Below are 24550 nucleotides of genomic sequence, written 5' to 3' on the forward strand. Positions count from 1 at the left end.
TGGGTAGAAGATGAATTAGATCAAGTCTTAACCTTTTTTGTATTCCGGACTCCCTAGGGCAGGAAAGCTGGTAAAGACTACAGAGCCCTTCTCAAAATCATGTTTTAAGTGCATGAAATATGTGAGCTCTCATCAAAGGAAATCAATGCTGTGGAAACACAGAGATTGAATGTTATGGGCCAGAACACTGAAACAAGGATTCTTGCAAGGTGTTAAGTTAGCGGAATTGATAAAGACAATGGTTGTCCAGTTTAGCTTGATGATTAAAAGTTCACTAGTTCAGTACATGTACTTAGTACTTAATATAGTTCTACAAGTTTCACACCTATGATAATGGAGTATGTAACAGCCAGAAAGGACTGGATGAGATTCATTCCATCTCCGGTCAGGCTCCTGGTGGCAGGCTTTCCTCCTGCATTTCTCCACTGAGACCAAGGCTGGTCTGAAAGGCTCTGTAGAAAGCTGCCCAGCCCCAGGAAGGAGATAATAAAAAATTTGGACTTTTAACACCTGGCTATTCTTGTGGTGATTTCTGAACTGAAAAGAAGGCTGCTCTAAGACCTCCAGAAAACCCGCCAAGAACACTACATTTTTGGCAATTGAACATTGCAATTGAAATAGTTTTAAAAGTAAGTTCATGAACTCCAGGTTAAGAACATTCACAATAGACCATGGTTACTTCTCCCTTCCAGATTTGATTTTCTTTGATTCTATCCTAAATCCCAGGCTGGAAGAAGCATAAATTGGACCCATCCAAGCACAGCAAAAGTAATTTAAATCTCAAGACAAATTTCAGCTATACATAATCCATATATTAAGTATGTCCCTATTTTGGGTAAAAAGGAAAAAAAAATCACCTTAGTCATTTTTCAACCATCTTTTATTCCTTTACTTTGAAAATTAAAAGATTTAATTGTTTTGCAAAATAACAATGATCTGGGTTGAAAATTTATTCCACCTCTAATTGAAGAAATATAAATTATACGATTTCAAAAGACAACCTTATACTCATTAAGTTGGCAAAGATAATTCAATCAAATGATAAAAATTAAACAATTATGTAACTGTGAAATTCACAATAGGCACATAATTACAGTGACAAATCTGTACACTGGTCCAAACTTTCTGGAAAGCAATATAAAACAAATATCAAATACTACAAAAGTATTAATAGCCTTGACTCATTAATTCTACTTCTAGGACGAGACCTTCCTAAGGACATTTTTTAAAGAGAGAAAAACTACTAAAAACACTCATAGGGGAATTAGTCCTAATAGCCCCAAACTGGAAACAAATCATGTGTTTATGACTAAAGGAATGGTTAAACATGTCTGGGTATGTGAATGTAATGGAATACCAATGTGTCTCCAGTAAGGATTAATGTAAAGATTACAATGAACTATGAAGAAGGTTTCTGTAAGTGATACAGATCAAATAAAATCAAGAAAAATGAAAAGAACACTGATCTAAAATGATCTAAGTACCAGCAATAGCAACATAACAGTGTAAAATCACCAGAAGAAAAAGCATTCTGCAGGAGACCAGGAAGCCATTGGGATGCTTGTGTTGCCATCTTGTCATAGTTAATATAAACTGTTAAATGTTTAATAAATTTTAAATAATAGAATTTATTAATCTGTAATTTAAAAATTTTTTTGTCATATTCATGTATGTTTTGTTTATTATTTAAAAGTTTAGAACAAAAAGAAATATCAAATGGTTTGTTTTAATCTCATGGGCTAAGAGTTGGTTCAGATCCTGTATCAGCCTCCCAAGCTGACCTCACTTAGGTGATGTGCCCCACCTCCCACCCTTGCAATGATAGCAGAGAGAAACAGCAGCAGGGACAGTATCTTTACATCTAAAAGCACCAACCAATAGCCATCAAATGTTGCAATTTTCTTCTATGTGACAGATGACAAGTCTTTATGAAACTTCACCGACATTACAATCTTCAAGGGATTCTCTAGCCTGAAGTCTCTGTGGTGAAATGAACCTGCCTCAATGAATTCCCATAGTCATTATAACTTAGCATGAATGGCCTGACACTTTCAAAGGTTCAGCAGCATTGGAAGCTTTTGCACACTCGTGAAATTTGGGGGGTTTCTCTCCAGGGTGAACCCTCTGCTGTGTAAGAGGATGTCCCCTCTGACTGAAGGCTTTGCCACGTCTGTTACTTTTATGTTGCTTCTCTCCATTATGAATTCTCTGATGATAAATCGAGGATGACCAATGGCTGAAGGCTTTCCCACATTCATTGCACACAAATGGCTTCTCTCCAGTGTGAATTCTTTTATGTTCAGTAAAGTTCCCCCTGTGGCTGAAGGCTTTCCCACATTCCTTACATTCAAAAGGTTTCTCTCCAGTGTGAATTCTCTGATGTTCAGTCAGTTTTCCCCTCTGGTTGAAAGCTTTCCCACATTCACTGCATTCATAGGGCTTCTCTCCTGAATGGATTCTCTGATGATAAATAAGAGATGTCCTATGGCTAAAGGTTTTCCCACATTCGTTACATTTAAAGGGTTTCTCTCCAGTGTGAATTCTCTGGTGCAGAGTAAGATTTGAATTTTGCCTGAAGGCTTTCCCACATTCATTACACTGATAGGGTTTTTCTCCAGTATGAATTCTCTTATGTTCAGTAAGGTGTCCGCTCTGGCTAAAGGCTCTGCCACATTCGTTGCACGCAAAGGGTTTCTCTCCAGTGTGAATTCTCCTGTGTTTGTTAAGGTTTCCCCTCTGACTAAATGTTTTCCCACAGTCATCACACTCAAAGGGCTTTGACCCCGTATGAATCCTTTGATGTTCAGTCAGGCTTCCCCACTGATTGAGAGCTTTCTCACACTGGGTAGGGGGTATCTCTACAATGTGGATTCTTTTGTGCTTAATAAAGGATGAACACGTACTGAAGGCTTTTCCACATTCATTACACTGATAAGGCTTCTCCCCAGTGTGAGTTCTCTGATGGTCAATGAGATGTCCTCTCTGGGTGAAGGCTTTGCCACATTCATTGCACTGAAAAGGTTTCTCCCCCGTGTGAATCCTCTGATGCTTAATCAGGTGTCCCCTCTGACTGAAGGCTTTCCCACACTCGTTACATTGGTAGGGCTTCTCTCCAGTGTGAATTCTCTGGTGTTCTGTAAGGCTTCCCCACCGACTGAAGGCTTTCCCACATGCATCACACTTGTGAGGCTTCTCTCCAGTATGAATGCTCTGATGCTGAGTCAGATATGACCTTCTGCTGAAGGTTTTGCCACATTCATTACATTCATACAGCTTTTCTCCAGGATGGAGTCTACGAAACTGAATGAGGTCGGAGTGGTAACTGAAGGGCTTCCTGCATTTATTATACTTGCAAAATTTACTCCCTAAGGAGATTCTATTACGCTTAATTAAGTCTGAAAAGGGTTTTATGTTCTTTCCGGGTGTATCATATTTATGAAGGCTTTTTCCCATTGGAACTTTTGGCTGTAAAACAAAGATTGATCCCAGACTAAAACTTCTTCCAAATGTATTGCATTCTGGGACACTCACCTTATTCAAAGATTTTCTATGAGTGACTGTTACTTGTTTGAATTGTTTCTCCTGTTTAGCCTTCTGTCTCTGTAACCTGACACTCCACTCCCCAGCTTTTCCTATCTTGGAATACCAGGGACCATCCTTTGGTAGGCTTTGCTGTAATGGAGCTCCCATGGGAATGCCATGTATTGGAGTTGAACCCTGGATTTCACACTTAGCATAATGATGAAGGGAATCTGAAAGAAATCAGGAAAAAAGGCACCATCAATACACTAATCTCTGTGAGGGAGACTGCAAACAAATTTAGGTCTAGATTTCTGAGTCTTTCAGCAAGGAAAAAGATACTCATTTTGGGAAAAGTAAAACAGGAGGGATTTGAAGCCCAAGATGAGCCCTTAAAGGCAATTTTTTCTCTTTGGGGGCTAGACTACCTACTAATACATCACATGCACAATCACTTACAATCATTTTTGTTTTGTTTTTGCTTCATCTTACATGCTCGGTTTTCTTACTTTCTCTTTTGCACTCTGTCCTAAATTTCTGAATATACATATTTGTAAAAGGAAATTAAAATAAAATTATACTTAAAAAAAAGTAATTAGAAGGGCCAGAAGAAAATATGTTCTAAGGTTCTATTGTTAAAAGATATTTAAAAGCTATAATAAATTCACACGAAATGACAAAAGCAAGATTTACTCCTCAATAGATACGTCCAAATAAAATCTCCCAAACTTTATCAAATGCCTCAAAAGATGATTTTTAAAACAACTTTAAAAATTCAAAGTTCAAATTCTCTAGTAACTGGAAAAATTAAAATTAAAATAACTGTTATATTGCTTTAAATATATTAACTTGGCCAAAATAATTATGAAGTTAAATGCTGATAGATCTGTGGGAATATAGGCATACTATCATATAAATATAGATGTCAGATTGTCTCAACTAATGAATGCAATCTTTGGGAAGTGATTCAGTGTTACGAAATTGCTCATATCCTCTGAGGCAGCAACCCCACAATTAAGATTATACAAAAAGACTTCTTTATAAAAAATAATCATAGTAACATATTGCCAGTAAGAGCACCAATCTTCCAGGGTAATTGTGAAAATAAACTGATAAAATATATTTAGAATCTGGAAATAGTCCATACATCTAATTGGGTAATGGTTCGATTGTGATAAAAGCTTAGTGGAATACTGTTACTATACCATAAGAAATAGGAAGACTACAAATCAAATCAAGTGACAGGACACAGACTGAGGAAAAAGAAAAGCAAAAAGACACACCTTCTTACTCTTTGATAAAGGCAAAACCAAACTCTGGAGGGGACACAAAGGAAAACCATTTAGAAGGCTACAGGGAAGTGAACAAGACTTTGTTCCTCTTTCATGAAAGTTACTAGATACTGAAAACAAAAACAAAAAATAAAAACCGCCAAAAATTGTTGGAAATTTCCAACCTGAGAGATGATTGTATCTTATCTCAATGGTAACTAACAATGAGGCAGGGAGGGTCCAGTGGGAAAGAGTACTAGACTTGGAGTCAGGAAGAACTGAGTTCAAATTCAGTCTCAGAGATGTATGAGCTGTGTGACTCTGGACAAGTCACTTAACCTCTGTGCGCCTCTATTTCTTCAGTGATAAAATGAGGATGATAATAGCACCTACTTCCAAAGCAATCCCAATAGACTTTGGACAGAAAATGCCATTTGCATCCAGAAAAAGAACTGTGGAGATTGGATACCAACACATGCTATGTTCACTTTTTATTTCTGCTTTTTTTTAATCTCTCTCATGGTTTTTCCCTTTTGCTCTGATTTCTCTCTCCCAACATGATTCATAAATGTGTATTAAAACAAATAAACCGATAGAAAAAAGATAATAGTACCCCTTTTCCAGTGTTGCTGTTGGGATAAAATGAGAGAACATGTGCAGTGATTTGCTTATAGCACTATGTATTTATTCATGATAATTATTATTATATGTAATAATAATATAGTACCACTTATAATAATTAAGCACCGATGCTTGTTTTGATGTATAGCACTAAATTTTAAAAGAATTCTTTAAATTTAAAAAAATAAGTAAAAAGAAATGACTTTCTATCTGAAACTAGGAAATATGGGGAGGTAGAAAAAGGAGAGGTTGGGAAACTGATTTGATGAATTGGAAGAAAAGAGAGTCCATGATTCAGCTCAAGTTAGCTAAGATTAAAAGTGATTTTTAAGAGAAGTGGATTGAGAAAAGCTAAGAGTGGTCTGCTAAGAGGTGAACATAGCTAACTCCATTTTCTTGTGGGTCTGCCATTTTTGCTCTGTGACCCCTGCATGAACTCCAGACCAGCTTACCACAGCTGGGGCCCATTAACCTCTTCTTTCATCCCATTACAAAGGACATCACCTTCTCTTTGTTTATCTTGTCTCACAGACCTTGTGAGACAAGGGGTGACCTTGAGGTCACCCCTGATTTGAGGTAACTAGCCTTACTCTAAGGGCACAGTCCTTCTCCAAAGCCTCCACTAATTCTACAATTCACTATAACAAACAGGCTCCTTTCTTTCTCTTTGTCTCAGGGAATTACTAGCTAGAAAAGTGTCTCTCACTCTAGATGGTTCAAAACTTCAGGGTCCCAGTCTCTGGCTAGTTCTGGCAGGCTCTGGCACACTGGGAGTGGCCCGTGAAACGGACTCGAAGATACCACACAACAGAAGCCCAAGATTTTCTCCGCAGACCGCCATGTGAGGAGAGCTCCCCGCCCAGCATGTCAAAGGGGCAGCCCCCTCACAGCCCGTCTACCACATCTGTCCGGTGTCACTCGCTCACCTGAACGGACGCCTCTCAAGACTTCTCCCCCTGGTGTCCACGGGTCTTGACCTCTCTCCAGCTGGGAGATAACATCTGGTTTGGAAACTTGAAGCCCTATTCATGAACAAAGGAAAAGGGAAAGTTCTGGGGACAGAGGGGCAATTCAAAATTCATTATCTACAAGGAAACAAGGGCAGAGAAGAAGGACCCAGTGTCAATGCATGGAGAAGACTCTGATCCTGCCAGTCTTCCACTATAACAGAGGGCCTCCCACGGTCCTGTGCTCCACCCATATGACCAGACCTCTCAGAAGGTGCAGGAGTGAGGGAGGTACCCAGGACTCTACACCATATGCTGGATTCCCAAGAAAGCCCAAGACCATGGATCACCCATTTGGTTTGGAAGCAACTTACCCCCTCCCTTCTAAGAGTAGGAAACTTCAGGGCTCCAGGTGCCTGGACTAGGGCCTTAGCAATGCCCTTGACCTGCTCCCAGAGGAGCAGCCTCAGGGTTTCCAGAAGGAAGTTAGGGGGTTTCTCTAAGGAAGTCCACAAAGGACTCCCGATATCCCCTAACACTGAGTATTCCCTCACAAAAAGCCAAAGCTCAGATTAAGCTTCTAGTTGTATACACACACATACACATTCCGCGCTGCCCCAACCGCTAGCAGGTGACATGGAAACGACATCCAAGGGAACTGCTCCTGAATCCGCGGGAAAGCCGTCCTTACCCAGAGAGACCAGGTTCTCGAAGGTCTCCAGCATCACCTCCCTGTACAGAGTCCTCTGGGCGGGGTCCAGCCTTCTCCACTCCTCCTGGGTGAAGTCCACGGACACATCCTGGAACGTCACCGATTCCTGGAATATCGGACAAATACCTGGACCCAGGACCATCCATGGAAGAGTCAGGGCGCTGGCAAAACCCACTGGTTTTTGAAAGGTTATCTGGAGGTCATTTAACCTAACCCCCCTCATTGTGCTGATGAGGAAACTGAGGTCCACCTCCCTGCCAGAATTCACACTCAGGTCTCAGGACTCCAGCGTCAGTACTCTTCCACTCGCTGCCCTGTACCTTCTATGAAGATGGCAACAATGAGGAGGAGGAGGAGGAGATAGGAGAGGAGGAAGAGAAGAGCTAACACTTACATAGCACCTACTGTGTGCCAAGCACTGCTAAGCACTGTCCAGGGTTATCCCATTAGATCCTTACACCCTCTGGAGGTAGCTGCTGTTACTGTTCCAACTTTACAGATGAGGAAACTGAGGCAAACAGAGGTGGAGTGATTTGTCCAGGTCACAGGCTATGTAAGAGTCTGAGGCCACATTTGAATTCAGGTCTTTCTGAGTCCAGACCTGGCACTCTCTCCCCTGAGCCACCTAGCTGCCCCTCTGGGGATCACACACTGTGACATATCAAAGCAATGGCACACAAGCCCCGACTCTCTCCCTGCACCACCTAGCTGCCTCTCTGGGGATCATGCATTAATATATCAAAGTGATGGCACATAAGCCCCCCACTCTCTCCCCTGCGTCTTCAGAAGGCACCACTGTCGATGTCAGTTCTGAGATGAATCGACTTGCGTAAGGGAGGGATCCCAGCTGGGGTCTATCGAGAGCGCTCCCACAGGAACAGCTCTTCCTCCCAGAGACGGTCACTGAGCGCTCAGGTTCCTGTTATGGAGCCACCACCATCGGATAAGGTAAAGAAAAGTTTCTCCCATCGGAGAAATGAGCGAGTCCTTCAGCAGAAGAATAGGAAAATTCAACTCACCTGAACCCTGGGGGCAGGACCCCAGAAATCATTCCTTCCTCCTGGTCCTCAGTGCTCTTAATGAAAAGCAGAGTCTTGGAAAGGCAGAGCTGCAGCAGAAGAAAGGGAAGGAGGGAGGATGAGCACGTCACACTTCTAAAACTCACCAGTGGAAATTTCCCACAAGTCACTGGGTGTGAGAATCCAAAGGCAGTCAATAACTGCTGGTTAAACAGTTTAGGTAGAGACTTGCAAGCTTCTCTGCCATCAGGGAGAAGGGCTGGGAATATCAATAAACCAACAACAGACAAGCAATCGTTAAGCATTTTCTTTGTGCTAGGTGGGGTACTGGGCCTAGAGTCAGGAAGTTCCAAATTCTCAGGCCTCAGACATTTACTAACTGTGTGACTCTGGACAAGTCATTTCAACTCATTTGCCTCAGTTCCTCATCTGTAAAATGGGGATACACTGAAGAAGGAAATGGCAAACCACTCCAGTATCTTTGCCAAGAAAAGTTCACATATAAAATCCACAAAAGACTGAACGACCACAAAGTGTCCTGGCCACTGGAGACACAAGTACCAGCCAGCCTTCCAATAGTCTTTTAAGGTTTGCAAAGTACATTACACAAAATTATCTCATTTCATTCTCACAACAAACCTGGAAGGTGCTATTATCATCCCTATTTTACAGATGAAGAAACTGAGGCAGAGAAAGGCTAAGGAACAGAATTTGAATTCAGGTCTTTCTGATTCTGAGATCAGCGCACTATCCACTGAGCTGCCCCAAAAAAGATAAAAATGAAAAGCCCTTGCTTGTAAGGAGCTCATAGTATGTTGGGGAAAAAACAACAGAGACACTTATACAATGTAAGTACAAGATGATCTCAAGGTGGGGGCGGGAGCAGGAAGGCCTCAGACATGTGAGCTGAGTGTTGGAAGAAGCCAGGGAACACGAGGGACAGAGATAAAGGAGGGCATCCCAGGCACAGCAAAGGGAAGGGGGCATTCAGGGCATGGCAGAGGCAAAGGAGGGCATCCTGAGTCCAAAAAGGGAAAGGAGGCATTCAGGGCATGGCAGAGGTGAAGGAGGGCATCCTGAGCATGGCAGAGATAAAGGAGGGCATTCTATGCATGGCAGAGGTGAAGGAGGGCATCCTGAGCCCAGAAAGGGGAAGGGGGCATTCAGGGTATGGCAGAGGCAAATGAGGGCATCCTGAGCATAGCAGAGGTAAAGAAGGGCATCCTATGCATGGCAGAAGGAGGGCATCCCAGACAGAGGTAAAGGAGGGCATCCTGTGCATGGCAGAGGTGAAGGAGGGCATCCTGAGTCCAGAAAGGGGAAGGGGGCATTCAGGGCATGGCAGAGGTGAAGGAGGGCATCCTGGGCACAGCAAAGGGAAGAGAGCATCCTATGCATGGCAGAGGTGAAGGAGGGCATCCTGGGCAGACAGCTTGGTGACAAACAAGGCTGCTCTGGCAACCCTGCAGAGTCTGAGAGACCAAGCTCTGACACCTTCTTCCTTGGCCCTGTCCCCTATCCCGTCCCACCCCTGTGATACTAACTATGCAGCCCACCCTCCTAGGGCCTTAGTCATTTCTTTCATTAGAGAAGACAAATGCTTTGTGCTCCCCTTCCTGGCTCCCCAGAGGAATCCTTGGGGTGAGTCCTCTGGCAGCAGCCTCATAGCTGTAAAAGAGGAGATGGAATGGCCTTAACACACACCCCCCCCAAAGATGACAAAAGATGGAAACGGAAGGAAAATATAGATAGATGGGGCTGTGCAAGTGACTTATCCAAGTTACATTATCCAAGAATACTCCAAACCACTAATTAGAGAAATGCACAAGAAAAGGGAGAAGGAGGAAAAGAAATAGAGGGAGGAGGAGAAATAATAGGAGATGAAAGGGAGAAGGTGGAGGGGAGAAGAGGAAGAGAAGGAGGGGGGAGAACTAAGAAGAGGAGGAGAAAGAGAGGTAGCACCTTGGACAGCTCTTAAGGGTTTGCAAAGCATTTTAAAAGTATTAGCTAATTTGATTTTTACAATCACCATGAGAGAGATTTTCACAACCATCCCCATTTTACAGATGAGGAAAATGAGGCAAATACAAGCTAATAGACAGGGTCATACAGCTAGGAAGTGTCTGAAACTGGATTTGAACTCAGGTCTTCTTACCTCCAGGCCCAGTACATTATCCACTGAACCACCTAAATTGAAAATAATCTCAGAGGGAAGGCACATGGGGATGGAGAGAGTCATAGAGGACTTCCTGTAGGTGGGAAGCCAGAGAAGCCAAGAGGCAGAAACAGAAAAGGGGAAGAGGGAAGGGATCCCCAAATGTCTAGAGTCTGGAGAGGGGTTGTTCTGTACAAAGCACAATCTGGCCAGAGTCACTGGATCTCAAAGTACCAGGAGGGGAAAAAAGACTGAAAATGGAGGGGACTGGTTACGGAGGCCTTTAAGGACCCAAAAAGAGGATTTTAAATTTGATCCTGGAAGTAACTTTAACAAAGTCTCTCAATAGGTAACTTGTGGACAAAGAGGTGAGTTGTTGGTTAGATATTACCAGGTGAATTCAACACAGTTTAAATCACCAGGGATCAAACCACCCTATTCAACTCAAGCTCATGATTTATAACCTGGAAGGGGAGATCATCTCAGCTAATTTCCTCATCTTATTTTTAAAATCGCTTTTGTTTTTATTCAATTAACCAAAAAACCATTTTCTTTTCCTCCTATCTCTACTTCCCTATTAAAAAAAAAAAAAAAGAAAATCCTTATAACCAATACACAGTCAAACAAAAATTTTCCTGTGTTGCCCACGTCCAAAGAACATCTGTCTCATTCTGCATAAGCATCACATCTCTGTCTGGAGAAGGGCAGCATGCTTTATGATTGCTTCTCTAGATGTGGGGAAGAAGAAAAAAAGAAGAAAATAAAAAGTACACAGCACAGAACAAAAGAAAACCTATAAGGAACCAAAGAAGAGATAGACAACTTGGAATACAATGTATAATATTGATTATACAGGTTTTCTTGAAATGGAAATATTGTTTTATATTTTGAATCTTCTGTTGTTCTGTTGGATATATGACAGTTTTTTCTATTTTGAATTTAAGCTTTAAATAATTAAATAAAATTTTGAAAAAATATGAATTCAGGAAAAGGGAAGAAGGATAAAGTTAAAAATGCGTAGCAAAGGACAAAAGAAAATCTACAAGGAAATAAAGAAAGATGGGCAGTTCTCAATGCAATGCTTTCTATTATAATATATGCTTTCTTGAAATGGAAATTTATTGTTACATACTTTATATATGTTACATATATCCCTTGATATTCTACTTGGTACATGACAATTTTTTGTTTTTGTTTTTCTTTTTCTGTCTTTTTATTGTTTTTTTTCTTATTTTGCATTTAAGTTTTAAATAAAGAAATACATTTTTAAAGATATGAATTCAAATCCTGCCTATATACTTAGCAAATTGTGACCCTAAGATGTTTAGCTCCTTTGCTCAGTTTTCCCATCTATGACATGAGGAGGTTGGACTTGATGGCTCTGAAAGTCCCTTTTCAGCTCTAAATCTGTGATCCTGTACCTTCTCTGTTCAACAAATTTACTGCCTGGATCAAATCTTCCTTTCTACTCCTTCTCCTGTTCTCATAAGTGGACTTCCCTTGTACATTGGTGTTGCCCCCAATCTCCAATTAATCTACTTATTCTACTAACTTAACCTCCCTACACTCACCTCAACTACATGTCCACCTCTAAGCCTTCAGGTGTTATATTTTGACAGTTATAAACTCTGAAATTCTCTTATCTCATCCCAATTATTTACCCTCTGCCTCTCTGCCTAATTTCCTTCATCCTATTCTTCCCTCTAACTGGGACGTCTACTCCTTCCATCACTGTGCACTTACTGTGGATATAGCCCCTGCTCTGACAACACTCTCCTCCCTTCCCAGCTTTAATCCTTTGATGAACCAGCTCCACTTTCCACTTATCTTTTACCTCCAATCCCATGTTTCCTTATCCTATCACCCCTCAAGTCTGGCTAACCACTAGCTCATCTCCACTGTCAGTATCCTTCACTCCTACTCATGAACTGCTAGACCGAGTTGGAGGAAGTCACAAAATCAGATTGATTGTGTCCATGACAAGCTACCATTAACCTGGCATCAACCAGGCCTCCACAGCAGCAAGAAAATTCTTACCACTCCCTAATTGATTCCCTTTTTCTTCAAAACTTTCTAGCCTCCCACAACACTCTTTTATCCCCTACTTTCTCAATTGCCAAGTCCACCTGATACTTTGCCAAAATAAAATAAAATAAAGTAGGTTATTTACTAAAGCTCCCTTTCTCACTTCTCCTTACCCCCCAACATCATCTTTCTCCCTCTTCTCCTGCATTCCAGGCTGATAAAGAGGGAGCCCTTCTTCTTGACATGACCCTTCATCTCATCCCTTCTTGTCTTTCAACCATTGGGCCAAATATTATTCCCACTTTCTCTAACCTCCTATCCTCCATATACTGCTACCTGTAAGTGTGCCCATGTCTCCCACATCCTGGGGGGAAAAGATAGATTTTCATGTTCCTGCTATTTATTATCTCATATCTTTCCTCCTCTTCTCAATTAAACCAGTAAGGGAACGATATGGAGGTGAGGACTCCCAACTAGGGAACTATTGCAATATTGAAAGCAAGGGAAAAGAAAGACCTGAACTGAAGGGACAAGGAAGAGTGAGCAAGTACCGAGAAAGAAGGGAAGGATCAGGGGAGATGCTGAATGGTAATAATTTATCTATTTTTTTAAGTTTGGATTTTGTAATGGATGTTCAAAAGGTCTAGAGATATTATACAGCAAATTTTTTAATGAAGGGGGAGTACAGGGTAAAGGCAGAATGACTTGAAAGCCTAAAAAATTATATTCACCACCAAAATTCAGAACCACAAAGCCATTTCCTTAAGCCCTTCATAACTAATGCTCCCTGTAACCTAGTAACAGCCCAGTGATGCACACCTACAGGAGCAGGCAGCCCCCCTCATTTATATTCAATCTAATCACCAAGTTGTCAAGAGACAATAGCCCAGCAGCTGCTGGGGAATGAAAGCCTATTTTACCAATATAGCCAAGGGAGTGAGAGGCTCTGCTACATAAGGGAAAAGGTACCTCTGCCCTAGCGTTTTAGCAACATGGTAGAAGGCAGCTATTGCCTCCAGGTATACCCACTGGTCAAGGAACTAAGCTAATAGAGATGGAATGAGGGAAGGAAGGAGGGAAGGAAGGAAGGAGGGAAGGAAGGAAGGAGGGAAGGAAGGAGGGAAGGAGGGAAGGAAGGAAGGAGGGAAGGAGGGAAGGAAGGAGGGAGGGAAGGAGGGAAGGAAGGAGGGAGGGAAGGAAGGAAAGAGGGAAGGAAGGAAAGAGGGAAGGAGGGAAGGAAGGAGGGAAGGAGGGAAGGAGGGAGGGAGGGAAGGAGGGAAGGAGGGAAGGAGGGAAGGAAGGAGGGAAGGAGGGAAGGAGGGAAAGAGGAAGGAAAGAAGGAGGGAAGGAGGAAGGGAGGAAGGAAAAAAGGAGGGAGGGAAGGAAGGAAGGAAGGAAGGAGGGAAGGAGGGAAGGAGGGAAGGAAGGAAGGAGGGAAAGAGGGAAGGAAGGAAGGAAGGATGGAGGGAAGGAGGGAAGGAGGGAAGGAAGGAAGGAGGGAAGGAAGGAAGGAGGGAAGGAAAGAGGGAAGGAAGGAGGGAAGGAGAGAAGGAAGGAAGGAAGGAGGGAAGGAAAGAAGGAAGGAGGGAAGGAGGGAAGGAAGGAGGGAAGGAGGGAAGGAGGGAAGGAGGGAAGGAAGGAGGGAAGGAGGGAAAGAGGGAAGGAAAGAAGGAGGGAAGGAGGAAGGGAGGAAGGAAAAAAGGAGGGAGGGAAGGAAGGAAGGAAGGAAGGAGGAAGGAGGGAAGGAGGGAAGGAGGGAAGGAAGGAAGGAGGGAAGGAAGGAAGGAAGGAAGGAAGGAGGGAAAGAGGGAAGGAAGGAAGGAAGGAAGGATGGAGGGAAGGAGGGAAGGAGGGAAGGAAGGAAGGAGGGAAGGAAGGAAGGAAGGAAGGAGGGAAGGAAGGAAGAAGGGAAGGAGGGAAGGAAAGAGGGAAGGAGGGAAGGAAGGAGGGAAGGAGGGAAGGAAAGAAGGAGGGAAGGAGGAAGGGAGGAAGGAAAAAAGGAGGGAAGGAAGGAAGGAAGGAAGGAGGGAAGGAGGGAAGGAAGGAAGGAGGGAAGGAGGGAAGGAAGGAAGGAAGGATGGAGGGAAGGAGGGAAGGAGGGAAGGAAGGAAGGAGGGAAGGAAGGAAGGAAGGAAGGAGGGAAGGAAGGAAGGAGGGAAGGAAAGAGGGAAGGAGGGAAGGAAGGAGGGAAGGAGAGAAGGAAGGAGGGAAGGAGGGAAGGAGGGAAGGAAAGAAGGAGGGAAGGAGGGAAGGAAGGAGGGAAGGAAGGAAGGGAGAAACAAAGAAGAGAAAAAGCAGGATCATGGATGGAAGGCAGCAAATCTCACATCTGCCATTTGCAGGTCTGAGCAAATGAATTACTCAGGAGCACCAAGTAACTCTGGGGCTCAAAGTGGCCAGTCTGTACCATGGAGGAGCTTCCTCACCAGAAGTTGATGTCTGACATGATGAAATCCCATCTCTGGCCCAAAATAACAGTGCCCACCAAAGCTGAGGCAGCATGGAATTGTGAGAAGAGGGCCAATCTGGGAGTCCAGAAGACCTGAGTTCAATACTTTCCTTCGAAACTTTTGACCTTGGTCAAATCACTTAACCATCAGCATGCTAAGCAACTCCCCAGTGAGACTATTAGTTACACATCTTTCTTCCCTAACCCGGTCATCCCCCCAATACATATACCGACTGAGAAAGATGCACATGCACACACACACACAAGCAAACATACACACAAATACACAGGCAGACACACACATACACCCTACAATCCTTACCTCATTCAAGTCCTTTGTGGCCACCTTCTTTTTGGGGGAGGAGGGGTGATCCAGCTGTTCTGTCTCTACTTAGTTCACATCTGCCCAGCCAGGTTGGACAGGAGTTGCTCCAGCCCCACTGCCTCCAGGATGTGCTCCTTCAGCTCAGGGTCCTCTCAAGTGAAAAGGGTTCAGAGTGATCTGTTCTCACCAAAGGCCGATTCCTGCCTCCCAAAGGGGCCTGGAATAGCTTCACCTTCATGCAAAGCTGGAACCTGGAGACTTAATAGCAAGGCCATGTTAGCTGAGACCTTTACTCTGGGATCGAAAGTCTTCCTGGCAGAGAACTATACCTGTTCTAGGACTCTAGGTTGACCCCTGGAGACTCCCAGGAGCACCTAGTACCAGAGAAAGAATGGGGGTGACGGAATAGAACCAGAAGCCTCATTTGTACATCCAACCTAAGACCCACAGAGTCAACCACAATGTCTCTGGATGTGTCCATAAGGAAGCATGAGATGTACGGCACTCATTCAGTCATGCCCATGTACAAGGAACTCTGTAAGATGCAACCGAGCATAGGGGAAAGAGTACTGGATTTAGAATCATGAAGACTCGGGTTCAAAGCCTGCTTCTGGTGCTCAGGGGCTGTGTGATATCCAGTGGGTTACCTTCTTTGAATCTCCTCTATTGCGGAGTTTGGATCAGGTGTCTCCTGGTCTCCCAGCTTTCAATCTAGTCAATGCCGGGGTTACCGTAATCAAGTGAATTTAGAGTCCCATGAAGCATTCATTCTTTACTGTGGTACGGAGAGGATGGAGATTCTGGGACTGTGCTCATCAATCACCAGCTGGTGGATCCTATCCCAAGCCGTAAAGGCTTCATTCTGGGGCCCAATAATAAGCAGCTTTGATGACAGGGTGAAAATGCTATGTTTGAAGACACCGAAGGATCACAGAACTAGAGGAAAGGGGAACTTTGAGGCCATGTTGTCCTCCCATTTCACAGAGGAGAAACCAAGGCCCACAGGAAAGGGAAGTGACTTGCCCAAGTTCACACAGCTGATAAGGGGCAGGCAGAATCAATATTTGAATTCAGGTCCTATGACTTATCCAGGTACCATGTGGTGTCCAATCTAGAGAGACATTCTGTCTCTGTGAGGGGAGGGACCACCCATGCCAACAATTCTGTCCTTGAAGTGCTGAGGGAGCTTTTGAGCTCAGTGCCAGGGACCTCAATAAAAACTAAAATAAAAACTACTGAAGAGAAGACATGGTGAGTGAGCAAAGGGATTTCAAAGACAAAGTCTTACAAATGGGGAAAGAGATAAGAAGGAAGATGGAGACAGTCCAGGGGCAGGGGAGGGAGAACAGCTTTGGTTTAAAAAAAATTTGATCAATCAATAATCATTTATTAAGCACTACTATATGCTGACAAGTTCTGCCTTCAAGAAGCTCTAAAATTCAATAAAGGAGACAAACAGTTACCTATAAATGACATTTAGACAAGATCGAATTAAGGGATTAACAGAGGGAAGGTCAATAAACTAAGAGGGAGAATGTGGAAAGTGGGATTTTAGTTGGATTTGAAGGAAGCCGGGCCACCGGGAATCAGAAAGGGGGGAGGTTCCAGGCAGGAGGGCCAGACAGAAAATATGCCCAGAGTGAGGGACAGAGTGTCCTGTTGGAGGAGTGTCTAGAAGGCCAGTGTCACTGGGTCTAGATGCACCATATGGTGGAGGATGGTATAATACTGGAAAGTGTCAGGAGGGACACTATATCCTGTGATCCTAAAGGCAACGGAGCCACTGGAGATTACTGGGTTGAGACTAGACCTGAGCTTGTGGAAAATGGCTGACTGACAATTTAGGAAAATCTCCTCTCCTTCTTCTACCTGTGTGGTCTTAGGCAACTGGTCCAGATCTCAGTTTCTTCATCTGTAAAAGGGAGCATGAGACTTGCTGCTGAAGTTTTAGGAGCCTAAGATGCTGAGAGACAGCAACAGCAGCTGGATTCAGAGGAGGCAGGAAGCCTGGAGTTCCGATCCAGACACAGACAACTGAGCTTTGCAAAGCTTAAAGCAATGACAGTGATGACGGTGATAAGGATGGAGGAGGAGGATAATGGTGTTGGACAGAATGATGATGATGGTGTTGGAGAGGATGATAAAGGTGTTGATGGTGAGGGATGAGGATGATAGTGGGAGGGTGAGGATAAAGGGATAATAGTGAGGAGGAGGATGGAATCAGGTCAAGCAGCAGCAGAAAAAGAGCGGAACTGATCTCAGAGACATGAGCCCAACTCTCTTGCTTTGTGCATGAGGGACTCTAAGGTAACTTGCCTAAAGTCACACAGATTTTCTGAGGTAAAGTTAGCATTTAAACCTGTTCTTCCCACTGCACCATCTATGGCTCCCAGAGGCTCCCAGCGGGCAGAGCGCGTCAAACAGGACGGTCTTAAGCTGCAGACAGCTGGTCTGGGGGAGCCTCGGCAGGCAAGAGTGGGCTGGCGGGGGCTGAGCGAATGGTCTGCGTGTAGCCACCGTCCCAGGGGCTGGGGATCTCTCTCCAGACCCGCCCCCGCCAGCCTGTAGCTTCCCCCCAGACAGTGCTAGGCCGGCCAGCCCGTCCGCATCTCCCCCTGGCCACCTGGAACTCTGCCCCCCCTCTCCCCCAGACTTCTCCCCCCCGACGCGGGAGGGACAGCGCCCGCGGTCCCCGGGCTCCCTCCAGCTTCCTACCAAGCCCCCCCCTCACCGAGCCGCAGCTCCGGCCGAAGCCCGCCTGCGGGCGGAGAAAGCAGGAGGGAGGATACAATGTGGCTGTTGGGAGGATACTTTGTGACTGGAGGACGGCCGGGAGCCACGTCACCCCCTCTGGAGCCCGGCCCCAGGCTGGCAGGCACGCAGAGCGCCCACGCACACCCCCCACGCCCGCGCCGCTCCCGCCCCACCCACGCGTGGCCACGCCCACCCGCCCCGCCCACCTCCATCCCCGCCCCACCCTTCCTCAGTCGCACCCTCCTTTAGCGCCCCGCGGACAGCCCACCCACGATCACCCTGCCCCCGGAAGCCCCAGATTTCTCCACGATGAGGCATGTGTGCTTCCCTCCGGGACTGACACCCACCAGCTCTCCCTCACCTGTGCGTGGCCAAACCCGCCCACGAACAAAGAGCCGGACCGGCCGGGCCCCGTGAGGAACTGCGCCTGCGCACCGAGAGCCTCCGAACTACGATTCCCAGAAAGCATCGCGCCCTGCAGGAGTCTTGGCCGAGACCAACAGCTAGACAGTGACACGCGTGGGTGTGCGGGGGATTCTGGGAAATGTAATCCGGCCACTAATAGTCACCTGGAATGCCCACATTGCTGGCCCCCTCTCCACAAACGCACCTTGCCCCCTTGGTCCCAGCCACCTTGGCCCGGGAGGAGCGATGCTTCCGAGGGGAAGCGGGAAAAGCTGGTGCTTTCCAAGGGGCGGGAGTTCTTCCAACCCACCCGAGCTCAGAAGGCTGGATTTACCCATTTTGATGGGCATTGCCCACCTTCCGCTTATCGGGGAAAAGGGAAATTAATAATTATTTACATGGGGCAGCCAGATGGCGCAGTGGATAGAGCACCAGCCCTGGGTTCAGGAGGACCTGAGTTCAAATCTTGTCTCAGACACTTGGACACTTCCCAGCTGCCAGACCCTGGGCAAGTCACTTAACCCTAATTGCCTCAGGGAAAATAATAATAATAATAATTATTATTTACATGGAGCTGAGCGATGAGCTAACTATTGTGCTTGGCAAATATTGTCTCTTTAGAAAATGTTCTTATTTGATCCTAAGAGGTCAATGCTATTATGATCCTCAATTTGCAGTAGAAGAAACTGAGGCAGAGTTTAGTGAATTGATGGCTTGGTAAGGGGAGACAAGGTGGACTGAACTAATGTCTTCTTGATTCCATGCTCAGCGATCTATTCACTGGATGACTAGATGCCCCTGAATGACTTTTGAACCTCTCTAAATAATGGTTTTCTCTTTTCTTCCTTCCTTCCTCCCTTTTTTCTTCCCTCCCTCCTTTTCTTCCTTCCTTCTTTCCTTCCTTCTTTCCTTTCCTCATCCCTCCCTCTCTCCCTCCCTTTCTTCTTCCCTCCCTTCTTTCCTTCCTTCTTTCCTTTCCTCCTCCCTTCCTCCCTCCCTTCCTTTCTTCCTTTTTTTTTTTTTTTTTTTTTTTTTTTTTTGATGAAGAATTGGGTTTAAGTCACTTGCCCAGGGTCACATAGCTAGTAAGTGTTAAGTATCTGAGACTGAATGTGAACTCAGGTCCTCCTAACTTCAGGGCTGATGCTCTACACATAAATAAAAATAACAATAAATTCCCACCAGATCCTGACTCTCATGCCCAGGGCAGAGTTGAGATCCTGAGCCAGGGGTTGCTTTGGTTGCTTTTATAATTTGCATCATATTCCTGGCCCAGCTGGATGTATGTGTCAAATCTGTGGAAACTGTTGTTTGGGAAGGAATCAGATTTTCCATATTGTAGAATATTGAAGTTCAGATCCATTCTCTGTTTAGGGCCAACTCCTAGATCTAGGATTATGAGGGACCTGGAGCTGCTCAGTGGATGGATTATTGTCATTAATTGTTTTCTTGTTACTGTAGGAAGTTGAGAGGAGGACTTAGTGTTCACCATGAGATGGGGCATATAGGTTACTGACTTTCTGAAACCCTATAAAAGTTTGGCCATTACTCAGCCCTTCTTTCCAGTAGAACAGGAGAAAGAAAACAAATGGAGACTGTGCCTTTGGCTAGATAAGATGAGCTAAGTGAACACTTAAGAAATAACTCATCCCAGTATTCCCTGATTTATACTTGGATTTGTGTTTCCAACTCTTAGCATAGCCCTTACCACATAGTAAACACTTAATAAACACTTTTATCTATCTGAGTACACATCAGTGAAACCTGGTGGTAATAATTTTCAAAAAGACAAAGGTAGCAGGGACAGCTCAGTGGCACAGTGTCAGTGCTGGAGTCCAGAGGACCTGAGTTCAAATTTGACCTCAGATACTCATTAGCTTTGGAGCAAATCACCCCAATTGCCTCCAAGAAAAAAAAAACCCAATGAGCGACAGAATTCTGTGGTATAATGGCATAAACCTAACATGGAAACTGTAGTAAAAAAAATTTTTTAAAGCTAGTGCTACAATATTGTCCTACAATATTTGGCAGAAATCATTAAAAAAATGTCAGGAAGGTAGAACCTGTAAGGGACTACCCCCAAGAGCAGGAGTCAAACATCATCATTGCAAAAATAACTTGAGAAAGGCCTGTGATGAGCTACAGAAAGCCAAAAATAGCCAGCTGTCGTCGCACATAGCCGATAATGTGGGCCCAATTTGGCCCAATTAAAGTCAACAAAAAAGAAACCTGGGCAAAGGAATCTAGAAACCAAAAACTTATTAGGAATTATAGATCCCTTTAATCAGCAACTAATAGTAAAAAAATCAAAAAGTTATTTAAATTATTACAAGGATCCAAAGTAGCACCAAGAACAAAATAAATAATTGAATGTTAAATCAAAAACTTTTACTACAAGGACTTAAGAAGAAATAAAGGGCAACAAAGAACCATCAGAAGAATACAATAGAAAATGTCTTGGTGTTTATATGCTCTCAACTCAACCCAAATTCCAGCTAGTTGAAAGAGAAACAACTTGCTTACCATTAAGATGAATGGCTGATCAAATATAATAAAGGAAGTAACTGGTTTTGCTAGGTAATGCAACAGATAGAACACCAGGCCTGTAGAGAAGAAGACTCCTCTTCCTGAGTTCAAAATCTGACCTTAAACACTTATTGGCTTGTCATTACCCTGTTTGCCTCAATTTCCCAATCAGACAAATGAGCTGAAGAAGAAAATGGCAAACCACTCCAGTATCTCTGCCCAGAAAACCCCAAATGGGATCAAGAGTGGGACAGAAAAAGTAGTTTCATCTGAAACTACTGAACGGCAAGAAAAACTCTAGCCTGGATATAAAACCAGAAAGTAGTAAGGATGGATAAAACGGAGAAAGAGAATAAGCATTTTTACCTGAAGTAGCCCAGGCAATAAAATTCAAGACAACCACAGTGGTTCATAATTTAGAAATAATTTATTTCTTACTGGCCTAGATGGCCTGCATGGCCGGGACGGACCTCCAGTAGGATTCTGGCATGGTTCCGTCCCGAACTGAAGTAGAGACAGCCTTATAAGCATTCTTGTTCAACCTTGCTGGCACATTTTGACATTAAACAGGGACTTGACTTTATGGGACAAAAGATACAATGGCAGATGTTTAATATAGTTTATAGGTCAGGGTTATCGAACAGACACCCCTCGATGTAGAGCAGGCACTTTGAAATGCAAAACCCCTCTTTTAATTTAGCTGAGCAGACATTTCTCTGCGAGCCCCAGGCCCTTTAACCTAAGACTGAGGGAGGGGAGGGGAGGCCAGTCCTTTGTCCATTTCATACCGAATATACTATGTGCCAGGCTCTCTGTTAAAAGCTTTTACAAATATTATTTCATTTGATGCTCACAACAACTCTGGGAAGTAGGGACTATTATTATCTCTATTTCGTGGTTGAGGAAACTGAGGTAAACACAAGTGAAATGATGTTCCAGGGGTCTACAAATATTGTCTCAAAGACAACACAGGGATATATGAATGACTAAGGTTCTTTACCAGTGCCTCTCAAAAGGAAGCCCTATGGGACATTTTTTTTTTTAATGCGTGCTTTCCATTATACTTTCTTGGTAAGATTTTTTTACCCCCTGAATGGGAAGTTCTACTTCATTGTTTCATGTCAGGGAGATGTCCCTTGGTCCTTGAAGAGTAGGCGAGGTCCTTTCACATTAGAAAAACATTAAGTATGGTTCCAGTGTAATGCCAGAGAAACTGAGGCAAGATAGAGATTAGAGAGTTTTTAATAATTTATTTGAAAGGGAGAGATTTACTGGGACCAAATGGATCCATGGTTTGGTCCCAAGGCTGAATGAGACCCTCATCTCCAAGAATCCAGCAGCCAGCAGCGAATGTGAGTTCTCAATGACATATTTATACACAGTAGCTAAACAAAGGTGGGAGGGGCAGGGGGTCCAAACTCTGGTTATTGGGAATCTCCAGGCAGGAACCATTAATATGGTTCTGACAGATTTGGGGGAGGGGGGGAAGGATCATAAATTCCAACAAACTGGGAATTAAGAAAGTGTCTGGCTAGAGACAGAAAGTCTGGACTTCCCCTTTTTGAGTTTACATATTGAAATTTATAACTTTAGAGTAAATAGCCCTGAGTTATATCAGTCTTAATGAACTGGAGGGGAGGCTTTGCAACTAAGGGGATTAAAGCAGAACAATTAGGGAAACTGAGTGAGGACGATAAAAGAGAACTGTGGCACAACACCAGCAAGAAATTTTGGTTTTATGCTGTATGAAAGTCTATAGCTATGTATGATTACTTTATTTAAAACTATTTTCTTCCTTTTCTGAGATAAAAGGTTTTCTTAAATAGTTTTCATAAAGTTTCTGTGATGCCTACATATTTAAAATCATCTGGAGTCAGGAATTCTGGTTAGGGGAAAATATTCTATCTTTATTCTTTGTGGAGAGGAAGAAGGATCGTGATCGCAATGTGAGCAGCTGTGACAAGACGCCAGCCAGCGCTCCTTTTCTGCCTCTCTTCCTGCCTCTCTGCCTTCACCCACCAAAATTGTCATTTCCTATACAACACATCAGGACTTGCACAAAGAGTGGGCAGGGGCCATTCTTTCTCCAAGCATATATATTAATAGAATATGGTCCAATTACTATTTAGCCTCATGTGCTTGGGACCTCAGTGCATCAACTCGAACTTCAGCCCATTACATCTCCCGCTTTCTTTTGTTTTAGAACATAGATGGTCATGCCATCCCTGACTCCTCAGGGAGGTCAGAGCCCCCAAGGGGAGGTGATCACACCCTCCCTGACTTCTCAGGAAAGGAGGTGAAAGCACCAAAAAGGAGGTGATCATGACCCCCTCCCTGACATCTCAGGAAGGGAGATGAAAAGCACCAAAGGGAAATGGAGGTTGCTAGTGTGTTTCTGGGCTGAAAAGTCTTTTTATGCACAAACCCATCAGCATGGGAGGTATTACAACAGCACATAGCAATAATGCAGAGGTTATTAGGATGACCCTCCCCTCAGCCAGTGCAGGCTGGATGTGGTGTAACAAACATGAATTGTACACGCAAGTAGTGGTATAACAAACACTATAAATCAACATGGTGGTGTAAAAGATTGCCAGAAGTCCTAGAAGGAGGGTATGTAAACAACAGTCACACATGCACCTTCTTCAGCAGCCAAGAGATATCCAAAACCAATCTACTGTCCATTGCTTCACATGTCAGGGAATCCAATGATTCCTGAAGGTTTTCAAGTCCTACAACAATCTTCTCATGTCTCAGAGAATTCAATGGTTCCTGCCTGGAGATTGCCAATCACCAGAGTTTGGAACATCCACTCCCCTCCCTGCCTTTGTTTAGCTACTGTGTATAAATATGTCATTGAGAACTCACATTCGCTGCTGGCTGCTGGATTCTTGGAGATGAGGGTCTCATTCAGCCTTGGGACCAAACCATGGATCTATTTGGTCCCAGTAAATCTCTCCCTTTCAAATAAAATATCAAAAACTCGCTAATCTCTATCTTGCCTCAGTTTCTCTGACATTACACTGGGACCATACTTAATGTTTTTCTAATGTGAAAGGACCTCGCCTACTCTTCAAGGACCAAGGGACATCTCCCTGACATGAAACAATGAAGTAGAACTTCCCGTTCAGAGGGTAAAATATCTTAACAAGATCACTTGTACCTAATTGTTTACATGTTGCACTCCCTGTTAAATTGTGGGTCCTTAGGGGCAGGGATTATCTACTGCCTTTTTCTTTCCTGTGTTTAATAGTATCTGATCCGTGGCCAATACTTAAAGTGCTGCCTTCTTAAAGGGTCTCTCAGAGGCCATCAGTACCCATCTTCTGCGCTCCTGATAATTTTGTATTAGTCTGTGAGCAAGAAGTGACTTACAAATGCTTTGTTGAATCAGTTATCTCTATCCAAAGCGCTTCCATACTCTATAACTCTGGTAACTTAAAAGAAGGAACAGAATCAATGACTTGTTCTTGATGAAACGAAAAATAAAAATTTTTGGCATCTTCCTTTTCTACCTATTCTGTAACATTTCTAAGGTTTCATTAAGAGTGCCTAGAGTTTGCAGTCTGGAAATACTCGGTTCTAATTTAGAAATGCTGCAGAGCTGGGGCACTTTCTCCATTATCCGCGTGGCACCTCCTCCATTATCCGTGCGCCCCCCGTATTGTCCGCGGGCCGCCCCCACCACCCGCACCTGCCGCCCAGGGTCAGCGGTGCTTCGCAGCCAGGCGCCACCCACACCCGGAGGCCTCCGTCACAGTCCCTGTTGCGGGGCAGCGAGGCCCCCCGCCGCTCGGCCCCGCCCACCCCTGCTCCCGCCCC

The 24550-nt window shown here is 44.2% G+C and overlaps 1 protein-coding gene across 3 annotated transcripts; it reads right to left on the reverse strand.

The window, feature by feature from the left end:
• Positions 1-862: 862 nt before the first annotated feature.
• Positions 863-18274, reverse strand: LOC100915593 (zinc finger protein 260). 3 transcript variants are annotated; one of them, XM_031964086.1, is made up of 6 exons: positions 18159-18274; positions 15041-15301; positions 8090-8178; positions 7050-7176; positions 6338-6433; positions 863-3752 (listed from the first exon to the last, which is right to left on the reverse strand). In XM_031964086.1, the coding sequence occupies exons 4-6, from the start codon at positions 7081-7083 to the stop codon at positions 2029-2031; spliced, it is 1854 nt and encodes a 617-aa protein (XP_031819946.1). In that variant the 5' UTR covers positions 7084-7176; positions 8090-8178; positions 15041-15301; positions 18159-18274; the 3' UTR covers positions 863-2028. The 3 variants fall into 3 exon arrangements, with proteins under 3 accessions (XP_031819946.1, XP_031819948.1, XP_031819947.1); XM_031964088.1 differs by having other exon boundaries at positions 7050-7196; XM_031964087.1 differs by lacking the exon at positions 18159-18274 and adding an exon at positions 17775-17916.
• Between the last annotated feature and the right edge of the window lie 6276 nt (positions 18275-24550).

The sequence above is a fragment of the Sarcophilus harrisii genome, chromosome 3 (genome assembly GCF_902635505.1).
Source record: "Sarcophilus harrisii chromosome 3, mSarHar1.11, whole genome shotgun sequence".
Lineage (NCBI taxonomy): Eukaryota > Metazoa > Chordata > Mammalia > Dasyuromorphia > Dasyuridae > Sarcophilus > Sarcophilus harrisii.